Source organism: Monomorium pharaonis, unplaced genomic scaffold (assembly GCF_013373865.1).
Source record: "Monomorium pharaonis isolate MP-MQ-018 unplaced genomic scaffold, ASM1337386v2 scaffold_708, whole genome shotgun sequence".
NCBI lineage: Eukaryota > Metazoa > Arthropoda > Insecta > Hymenoptera > Formicidae > Monomorium > Monomorium pharaonis.
The window spans coordinates 1-11,962 of NW_023416031.1; the positions used below are offsets into that span (position 1 = coordinate 1).

General features: G+C 30.9%; 1 protein-coding gene across 3 annotated transcripts; it reads left to right on the forward strand.

The window, feature by feature from the left end:
• Positions 1 to 74: 74 nt before the first annotated feature.
• Positions 75 to 11,033, forward strand: LOC118648799 (probable G-protein coupled receptor CG31760; the record flags this gene model as incomplete). 3 transcript variants are annotated; one of them, XM_036295210.1, is given in 5 exon segments in its annotated part: positions 75 to 180; positions 4,446 to 4,589; positions 8,831 to 9,013; positions 9,768 to 9,989; positions 10,081 to 11,033. In XM_036295210.1, coding segments are annotated over 4 exon segments (634 nt in total), but the record flags the coding sequence as incomplete, so codon positions are not given.
• Between the last annotated feature and the right edge of the window lie 929 nt (positions 11,034 to 11,962).

The following is an 11,962-nucleotide window of genomic DNA, read 5'->3' on the forward strand; positions in this document are numbered from 1 at the left end:
ATATCAATATAGACTTATTGTTGTTATTGTCGCAACTTGCAACAAAATATTTTGTATCAACAATGTGTCTGCAGTCTCTTCATATTTCCCCGTGCCGGGCCGGATATCAAATACTTGTTGGGCTTTTTGCGAACTCAGCTGTCGACGTCCGTTACGGTTTTCCTCGTATTCGGCCCTAAAGTAAGATATTTATGATGAACAAGATCATTATGGATATTGAAAAGACCAGTCTTTTAATTTTGTAACAGTTCCACGGAAAACAATTATTCTAACAAATTGGACTGGAGTTAACTTTTCAATATCCATTCTTTTTATTCTCCAGACAGTACATTTTCATTGATTGTTTAATACGTTCCGTGCCACGTAGGCACACGTTAAACTTTCTATTCTGGTCACGTATACCACATGCTAGCATATTTAGTTAAATAAGTTCAAAACATATGTAGGGCAGTTGATAAGTGGATTTGCCTATGCACAGTCGTATGTATTCGGAGAACAAAACGTCATACAGAACGACGCGACCTATTGTCTTGTAACTATATTCAACCACTATAAACATGCCTTTCATTGAGTTACATTCACTTGTTTTATGTCAGTAGCTCTTGCTAGGGAGTAGAATGTGCCTACTATATTGTAAAAAAATATTTTACAACTTATAATTTTCACTATTACAAATATATATTACTCGAAACTCGATTTTTTGATGAACTGCCGCTGCAGCTAATAGTACCTTTATACAGCTTGTAATGACTAATCGTGCATTCTTAGACATATTTTTCTTTCGGCGGCTAGTTTATCCAAAAGTTACCACGCGCAATGTTATCAATGTGCATTCTTAGAATATGTATGTGGACGTTGATTACACATCTTGTTTTATTAAATTTTTAAGGTGTATTCAAATTTTGATTTGAACTAGTCGTTTAAACATATTAATAGATTAAGTAAATCCCTTAACGGTCTGACTTGGATTTTAATGATGAATATAATATTTATATTAATTTAAATTTCATAGCTTATTTAAACTGCGTGTCGACAGGTTTCGTTAGACTTGCAACACAGTTATTAACAAGGGAACTTCGCAAACCCGAAAATTCTTATTTTAATGAAACTTGGCATAAATATAGAGGGGGTAAATATATGAATTTTGAAATTTTTTGTTTGGGCTTATAAACGGTTCAAAGGGTTGAAACCACCCTTCAAAAGTAAAGACATTTTTGGTTTTTCTCAATATATCTTGTAAATCAAACGAGATATCAAAAAATTTTTTATACAAAAGTTTTACAGTATAAATACTTCTATTTAACTATGCTATTTATCTTTTGAAAAAAAAAAATTTTTTTTTAATGAATAGCATACTTAAATAGAGGTTTTTATGCTGTAAAACTTTTGTATAAAATATTTTTTGATACCAAATAAATGACATCTAAGAATATTCCAAACGTGTTCTATTGGATTCATTGCTGGCAACTTATATATGGAGTATGTGGAGAATTCCACACTCGGATCAATTTGAGTGTGGAAATTCCACACTCGGAATTTGACCAATTTGTTCCAAAATTATTTATGAATTGTGACGAGAACTACCACCATGAACTGTAACATTATATGGTCGGGGTAGCCAAAAAAACTGTAACAAATTTTTATAAAATGGGGCTTTTAATTTGTTGAAAAATAAAATTCCTTGATTTATCAAACCGACGAATGACATATAGTGTTAGTGCAAGACAAGTTCAAAACAAATCTAAAGAGATTATATATATAATAGCCGAAATGAAGGATTCTTGTTCAACGATTTGTACAATTGCTCTGTCATTTTTGGCGGTTGTTGCTCGTCTTCGACTTTGCTCCGGATGGCGATTATAGCTATTAGTCTCTTGGAAGCATAAGTTCGACTTATAACAGACTGACTCACAACAAAAATATTGATGACGTATCGTTGACTGCGATCTTTCTTAAGAAGAATGACGAGGTGAACGATATTCTGTTCAGTAAGATGTTGTCGAGGCATAATGCATTTAGTGTACAGCAGCAGTTGTTATGTGCAAGATTTTCGTTTTTTCCGAATTTTTCTTTCTACGTAACAGTTCTTTGGTGCGTTGATATTGGCATTTATCTGTTCGGCTATTTTATTTATATCATCTAGACTCAGTCTAGAGTCTAGAGTCTTGCTCAAGGTTTGTATGCCCAAGGTTTCGGATTAATGTATTTTTTTAAATTAAATATAAAGATATGTTTGTTAATTGATATTTGAAATTATTTCATTGATCGATTTTTGATTCATTAGATGGATAGTTTTATGATTTTTAATTTTATTTTCTTTGCGTTTTTTAGTATAAGTTTTTATTCTTTCTCTTTGATTTAGGATAGGTTTCATTTCAGAAAACAAAATAAAATCTAACCTATCCTAATCTAAATTATTAAATATTCCTTAAATAATGCCTTAAATATTCTAATTCGAGTTTTAAATATTTGCACTTGTCTGGTTGTAAGGTTAGCTGGGGCAAGTGCATACTCAGAAATTCAAAGTTTCTGTTTACTCTCTTCCCACAAGCATCCAAATTTTTATGCAACATTGAAACTTTGGCAACATGATATTTAAATTGTACTTTATAGATGCATAAGGTAATTAAAAAAAAAATAAAATTAAGAGAAAAATTACACTTTAGAAAATTTTGTTTCGATGCACTTTTGTTTCGGCGCACTTGTCCCGGTTTTGGGGCAAGTTCGACCCACAGCTATTACTGTGTCACCATACAGTGAAAAGGAAAAACACAAATCGGATTGTTAATTACAGATATAATGCTAACTATAAAAAGTACTTACGAGTTTTATTCTTTTTACGTTAACTGAATAGCTAAGTCCTATTTGCTAAATGCTTAGCAAATAAACTATCTGCTTTATCTGTTTACATTCGCCCAATGTTCTAACAATGTTCAATTTGAATTTGTTGTATTCCTAAAATAGATTTTTAAGATGTCTAGAAAAGTAAAACTGAATATTTTTAAAACGTTTTAAAATTGTTCTGAATGTTTTAAATATGTACTAAACTTCCGATATATACATATCCTATCCTATCTAAAAAAAGGCATGTAAAGTTGATTGCTCGCATTTCTCGAAGTTTATTGTTGTCGCTTTTCCGCGATGCCGATTGGTTCTCTCGCTGCGCTTACTTTGTGTTGCAAAAGTAGCTGTCATTGCAATTGAATTTTGACAGCTGTCAAATTTGTATAAATATTATCTATACATTTATTGTTGTAATTTATTTTTAAAAGGTAAAAAATAAAAAGTTTAGTAGCGCGCGCGAAGCGCGCGTCTGTGGTATCTAGTGGTATATAAACTTGAAATATTTTTTATATTCTTTGATAATAATGGTATAAATATTTATTTTAAATATTTTCATAAATGTTTATCATAATTTTTTTTATACCTGACAAACTCGGACATAAAAATATGTATAAAATATTTGGCTTCCGAAAACGATCAATCTCCAATTTAGTTCAAATTTTGGAAATTTCTTTTAGTGAAAAAAAACATATGCAAGAAGGATTTTTGGCGACTCGAAAAAAATTTTTTCTTAATGTCAGTAAATAGGAAATTTATAATTTGTAGATAAAAATTTAAATGTGTGTGTGTGTGTGTTTGTGTGTGACCACAGCGAAGCAATGTCTTTGTTTACATTTTTTATGGATGTATTTGTAAAATGAGTAAGTGTTAATACCGTTACCATACATTGTATTGGAAACGTGCAAACACATGTGAACTTTACTTTGTTTGCAATGTTTACATGGGTTAGCGACTTGGATGGGGTGCGTGCGTGAGTGAGTGAGTGAGTGAGTGAGTGAGTGAGTGAGTGAGTGAGTGAGTGAGTGAGTGAGTGAGTGAGTGAGTGAGTGAGTGAGTGAGTGAGTGAGTGAGTGAGTGAGTGAGTGAGTGAGTGAGTGAGTGAGTGAGAGTGAGTGAGAGTGAGTAAGAGTGAGTGAGAGTGAGTGAGAGTGAGTGAGGAGTGAGTGAGGAGTAAGTGAGTGAGTGAGTGAGTGAGTGAGTGAGTGAGTGAGTGAGTGAGTAAGTGAAAAAGGGTGAGAGGAAAGGAGCAAACGAGCGAGCGTAATTAGATAAATATGTAGCTAGGTAACTAGGTAGCTAAGTAGCTAGATAGCAGTAAGTATGCAAGTAGGTATGTATGTTGGTATGTATGTATGTATGTATGTATAATTAAACTTTACATTTTTTTATTCAAAATTGCAGAAGACGTTTGATTAATGTAAACGAAAGATAGAGAAAATCAAATTGCAATTATTATTATTTTTAAAGTGAAAAGTTAAATAGCGCGCGCGCAACGCGCATCTGTAATGTTCTAGTATTTATAAAATATTACTGTGCTGTCTGGTTTTTTAGCTTCTAATATAGCGATAATTAATTAATTTATTTTTAATTGACGAGTTTAGGTAATCAGAGTATTGCGAGGCCAAGGGGATCAGTGGGATAGTCGGGCAAGAGCACGTGGTGTTACTGCAAGCTTTTCCTTGAACGGAATTGGTTTAGTGCCAGAGGAAACGACGGATTTATATCAAGAAAATGAAGAGCTTAAGGTATTTATATACTTAAGTTCTTATATATTTTTATGTAGCGTATAAACAGGATTGGAAAGTAACGCGTTACTTGTAATTTATTGTTATTACTTATTGCTATTATTGTTATTATACGTTTTCTTTTTTTATAATAATTTTCTGAGACAACAATGTCGTCTTTTACGGTAACGAATTTTATTGTTACTTTTATCAATATTTCAATAATGTACAATGTATATTTTTGGGGAAGAAGAAAAATGCTCATAGCATTTAGGTATCCAGAGTAATGTAGGATAGAAGTGCAATGATGTTTGGATAAACCAACAGCTCAGCGTCGCTTAGTCATTAAAAACCTCTTTTATCTTTTCTTACTATAATTATAAGATACGATCCGCTTGTCACTACAAATGCTTCAAAGCATTTGATTGATCAATTAGAATAAAGAATTTTATGAATTAACTAATCAAAGAACGATGCGTCAAGTGAATCGTATACAAGAAGTTCAGGCATGACCATGGGCATTTTCCAACAAGCGACACAGGAAGACACAGTGGAACACAGTGAATCACTTAATTTTTGTTTAACATTGACAAACAACAAGAATGAAATGATTCACTGTGTTATACTGTGTCTTCTATGTCGCTTGCTGGAAAACGTTTTATAAGTAATCATCAAGACACTTTCTGTCCCTCCTCCCCTCTCGCAGCAGGTGCTTCGATCTAATTCATGATTCACACTATAAAGACTGGAACCAGGAGACTGAACTAAGTCTAACTTTAGCCATTAAAAGTGGGGCGAAAATCTATTAGAAATATGGTACCAAATGGTTGCGCTGGCGATGATAATTCACTGAAAACAATATGAAGTATATCGGCAAACAGTTAATTTAAAGCAACTTTATATTGTGACTTTATTTTGTTATATGCAATTATCGGGATATGAAACTAGATTCTTTTGTTAAGGGTCCTTTGTTAAGCGTTTGATGATAAAATTTTTCTTTCATGTCCTCTCGATAATAGCTAACATGTCTACATATATTTTTTTGCGTAATTATAATCACAGCTATACTCAATTCAACTTTCTCACACCATACTGCGTACAACCCGTACTCATAGTGTAAGAAGAAAAGTTAATTATTGCACATATGGCGGCAGAATGATAAAATTATAACGTCTTCCATTGGCGCAAAAACTCGTTGGCACCAGCAGCACTGACTGCTGAAGCTTATTTCATTGGTAGTAATAGTGAGTGAGTTCTGAGTGCTGAACGTTTCATTAAGAATGCAAAATGCTCTCCGTGCGCACTCCGTGTGCAGTAAAACTGGTCCTGAGTATAGAGGCCGGAATCACTTCAATGTTACATTATTTGAACTATTCACTGCTGTGACAATCGACTTTATGTTTAGCAAATTAATTTTTAGAATCGTCGTTATTGAATGAAGATGAAATGTTATTACTTACAAATGTGAAAAAAAGAAACCAAAAGTTACGGATTATGAAAATATTTTTTTTCTATAAATTAAAAAAATTACTGAGTAAGAACGAAATTTGTTTCCTTTAAAGCATTGCAAAATTATTTTTTACATTTTTACAATTATATTTGAAAACAGATGATTATGTATAGGAATTTGTTTTTTTATATTTTTAATAATGTGCTTAATATAATATGTGGTGTGTGTGTGTGTGTGTGTGTGTGTGTGTGTGTGTGTGTGTGTGTGTGTGTTGTGTGTATTACAATCAGTGTTGTGTAGTGCATAGATACAAGCACCTAAGTACTGCAACTAGGTACAAATTTATGTACAGAGGTACAGTATTGAGGTACTTCTTTTCTCTGGTACTTATACCTATACCTAGATACAATTTTTTATGTATCGATACCTATATTTAGATACATTTTAATTATACTTTTTAGATAATACTAAATATACATTTAACAAGCGCGAAGCTCGGTAAAAGTGTATTATTTCATATAAATTATATAAATTTTTAAATAATTAGATATATGGTAGATATTTCTAGCACAATGTTTTTTGAATTTGGACAATCGGGCATTGCGAGTTATTTTATTTTAAATTCTCATTGATAGAATGACAGGTTACATCTGTATAGGATCATTATTAGCGCTCCAGATATCTATTGTAATATAGATCCAAGATTGTTTTTTGAAAACGGCTATTATGTCGGATTTTATAGACATTATCTTGTTCAACAAATGATTTTGGAAGGTACTTTTTAATATTGGTTTTACATCGAATAATCCTTCAATTAACATAATGCATAAATGTTAAATAAATTAATGGAATAAAATAACTAATAGCTTTATAAGTGTTATTTCATTTTACTGTATAACATATTAAACTTATTTACATATATGGACAAAAAGGGATACTTAATTTAAATAAATAGTTATTTGAATACTAATAATATATTTTATAAAAAATCAATAATATTTATTTTAAAAAATAATATTTTTTAATTATAGAAAATATTACTTGTTTGAAATGATTATTATTGATTTATTTATCAAATATGTTATTAGTACTATTCAAATAAACATTTATTTGAATCAAGTGTCCTTTTCTGTCAGCGTAGAAATATTTAATATGAATATTTAATATGAATATACGTATTAAAATACATTTAATACGTAAATATTATGTGTGGATACAAGAAATAATAAATGCTTATTTATCATAAATGCTCATTTATTCTGAAATTTTATGTTGATAAATAAAAGTTACTTTTTAATAATAATAATTTAATAATAAATAAAAAAACCTATAACCTAGGTGTTTAATGTTTAAGGTACATTTGAGGTACCTGTATCTAGGTACTTCATTTTTCTAATACCTATACCTTTATCTCGGTACATTTTTTTCAGAGTATCTGTATCTGTACCTAGATACTAAAAATAAAGTATCTTGCACAACCCTGATCATGATAATATTATATACATTATTTATATTATATTTTTGAAACAAATCTTAAAAATATTAATTATCTAAAGAGTTACAATACTTTTAAAGCTTACTCTTTAATTATTATTTTGCAATTATATTTAATTTTTTAGTTTTCCACTCTTTTCTTAAAACTGAGTTTTTAGATATATTCCATTAAGAGTACAAAACTGATGGAGTTTTGTGTTATTCCAACGGAAAACTAAGAGGCACTGAGTGCCAGCGAGTTTTTTCTTATGAAAGACGCTATTAGCCATTAAAATTTGGGTCCAAATGCACACGCGAAATTCGAATACGGAACCAATTACATATAATAAATGTATATTTATAATTAAGATTTATAAGAAAAATGTAAATTTTTTTCTCTCACTCTCTCTTCCTCTCTTTCTTTGTGCATTAATATATACAGAATATAGAAAAAAGTACAAATAAGTATAAATTTCATCCCTTATGCAATGTATTATAGAATAAATTATAAGATATTTTTTTTTAAATATATATGTTATTAGAAAAGAAGAAATATAATATGTACAGAATATGATACGTAATAAACGGGAGCGTCCCAGATGCGTATAGTGTAAAACGGACACCACCAATCAAATTCTATAAATTTATGCTAACTTTAACTAAAGCAGTAATCTCATTGGTGGTGTCCGTTTTACATTGTGCGCATCTGGGACACTACCTCCGCTGACATTCACCGTCCCCAGTGATGCTGTTATCTGCCGCTGGAGCATGATCCATTCCACGATCCGGCATGCCCCTGCCACGGGCCTCCTCGCATAACACGGTGCGTTGAATGTATACCTTCTATATGCAGAAAGGTGCCAACTACATAGCCCTTCTTCACTAATTGTTCCTTGATGAACGATACAGCACAGTGAAGTGCCGTTTTTGTGGAATAAACCGTACAATACGCATCTGATTCGCATGTAGCGGCTGCTGCAATAGAACCACATCGCGTATGTAACGTCAACCAGTCTTTCTAGAGTCTTAAGAAGAAAAGACGTCAGGCTAATCGGACGAAAATCCTTGGCGGAGTTGTAACCTATTATTCCTGCCTTGGGGATGAACACAATTTTTGCATTATTTTTTAAAACTAGTTACAAAAAAATAACGACAATGAATATTTTTTTCAAAAAAATTACACATAACGCGTTATTTTTATAAAAAAATATACAAAATTATAACTTGTAAAATTACTTATAAAGTAAAATCTAATTCTGTATATAACAAAGTTTGATGACATGATCAAATTCGAAAATTTAATTTTTCTACCTGTCTTGAATTTTGTACATTACATCAGGAGGAAATTCAAAAGTTGGCTGCGCGAATTGAATTTATGAAGATAGTGCACATGGAGATGCATAATCGACACATCAAGCCAAAGATGGGCGGTTATTTCAGCACGCACGGTCATATTCATGGGCATCCGTCTGTCGGTCAGAGTCCCATCGCTAAAAGCTCGACAGCCAGCTTTATTCTCAAAGTATGTATCTAAATCATTTTGGTTAAAATGATGAGAATGAGCAAATACAATAGTCAAATTTAGCGTTGAATCTATAGTTTTAGAACTCAAATTAGAATCGAAAATTGCTTGGAATGCTGATACCCCATGTGACCACGGGAGAAGTTAAGATCGGAAACTTGACATGATAGTCTAAGGGAGAATTTACATTTTGGCAGAAAAGCAGAAAAGCAGAAAGCAGAAAAGCAGAAGCCAATTAGAGTTTGTGCTAGTAGCAAACAGTGCACTCTGCTTTTCTGCTTCAGAAACTACTAATCGTTTTCTGCTTTTCTGCTGGTAAATCTCTGTAATTATATTGCTAAATCGGATTTTGCGGGCAAAATTATGTAGGAAATGACTTTTGTTTTCCAAAACGCAAAAAATTAATATTTTGCAGGCCTATGTAATAAATAATGAACAAAGAATAGTTTTAAAACCTATTTATTCATTAAAAAAAATTTTTAGCATGACAAAGTAGAAAATCACTTTAAAGATCGATCGAGATAAATTCCTCATTTTAAAGAATCATGAATAAAAATTATGTAAATTCCTTATTCCTATTTTCTTTTCTCATCTTTTTTAGATGTTTGTTGTACAAACGATAGAAAATAGGATCGCAGATATGCCAAAATTTATGAAAGTCCATATCGTAGATAATTCTCTCGTAATCTTACTCGTATAAGTGCGCTGAAAAAGCGTCTTGGAAAGCAAAAATAAATTGGAATAATTTATTGAGCAGACAGCCGTGGAGAGAGGTGCGACGGCAGCCGCGGCTGCGGCCGTCGAAGACTCGACCTTTCCGTCCGGAAGTCTACATAGAGCGCGAAGATCGGAAATGTTAAGAGAGAGGAAAGCAGAGAGGGAGAAGGAGCGTGAAAAAGAGCGGAACAAGGACAAGGAACAGGAGAGATCGCGATCGAGTGGCGAGAAGGTTTGACTAGTGGTCAATAGCGAGGAGGTAAAGAATTTTGTTTAATCCTACGTGTCACATATCAGATATCGCCTGAGTTAGTCTTCTTGTTTTGTTTATACAATTATCTTTTTTTCAGCAGATATGGTTGTGACAAAGACAGTGTCCTGACGAAAGTAGGAAAACGCGAAGAAATAGGAGAAAAAGAAGAAAAAAGAAATTGGAAATATGCAGGTTGTATTCTTTAAAAGATAGGAGACTACCTGTATTTGTATGAAACGCTATGTAATTAAAACTCATCGTGTTTACTGTCTTCGTGCCGTTGTGATAGTGATATCTTTATATATAATTACTAGATGTATAATATATCTCTTAAAATAAAAACCTTTAATGAGATGCGCGAAAAGCGGAAAGTGACAGCGACGACGAATATTTCGTGTCTCTGTTTATTTTTGTAATAGCAGCTGTCAAGAGAATACAATTCTATTATAAATCAATATTTTGTTCTTTTAATATGGAAAACGCTTGAATACTGTTAACGCAACGGCAAACTGGAAAGAAATTATTTAAGGAAATTATTTAAAGGACAGAGACGTTTTGTATTGAAATCGAACAAAACGATCGAGATAAAATCACGATATTAAGCTGTCACAAAAGCACAAAACCTGCGAGCGAGTTTGCGAGTTGTCGTCGTCGTCTTTAATGATATAGTTCGCTTTCCGCAAGTGCCGCACTACTTCGTTGTGAGAGCATCCGATAAACCTGTAAGAAATGCTTAACTGAGTTATTCTTTTTGTTAAAATCATTTATACACATAACAGTGTATATATAAAATAAAATGCATGTGTCTTTAGATTTAATAATTTTTTTAAATTCAAAGAAATTTATGTTTTGGAATAGTCAAACTAAATATTTAAACTAAAAAATACAATTGTGTTATTTTTTAAATAACTAAATTCAAATAATTTCAAATAATAACATATATGTACATATATTTATAGCTTAACCTTCCGTCTGTACATTTAATTTCACTAACGGTCTGACTTCTTTTTGTCTTGTCTCTTTTTTTTAATGTTAAATATATGCAAAAAATCTGAAAAAATTTCTAATTACTTTTGAGTGATTACATTTTAAATTTTGACAATTATTTTGGTCATTTATTAAAATTTTTTTTATAATAACAATTTAAATTTTCTGAGATTGATAAGAAATGGAATTCCGTAAAAAAATTCATAATTTAATAACAAATTATTGTTAAGAAAAATTCTTTTGAGGTTTTTTAGATTAAAATATGACTTAAAAAAAGTTGTTCTATATGTGTCGGTTGCAAAAAGTATAATTATTTGCATGACTGAATATAAGGTATTTTTCGGGGTAATAAAAATACATACAATAAAATGATAATTTTTTTACACAAATCTTTTTTTTATTATAAAAAATTATATATTAGAAAAAAACTTAGGTATATACAATGTAGAATGATCAAAATTGAAGAAATAATAATATTAACTATGTTTTTGTGCGCAATCTAAATAGAAAATTGTGCGATGATTGTCGCAAATTGGCTCGCCACATACAGTAGGCGAAGAACGGCAAAGAACTTCAAAAAACATTACATAAAATTCTGCAAAATATTCTGCAGAAAAATTTTGAAAGCAAAAACCTTGTACAAAAAATCTATAAAAACTGCAGAAATTCATGCACAAAAATATGAAATTTTTGTGTAGTAATTTTTGCATAATTTTTTCCTACGGGAGAATATTTACGGTATTACTAATTTTAGTTTTAATTACATTATTAGAAAGAGTTGTAAGTAAACATTAAAGAATATAATAATAGAGGAGAAAAAATTTTTTGATCTAATTCAACCTAAATGATATACCTATATTTTTACAGAATATATGATTAAAATATTGATTACTGTGCATTCATACCAAGTTTATACAAACTATAATATCTACTTTATTACTACTTTTTAGGTGGTATTCGTAGTTTTATCATATATTTATTATTTATATATT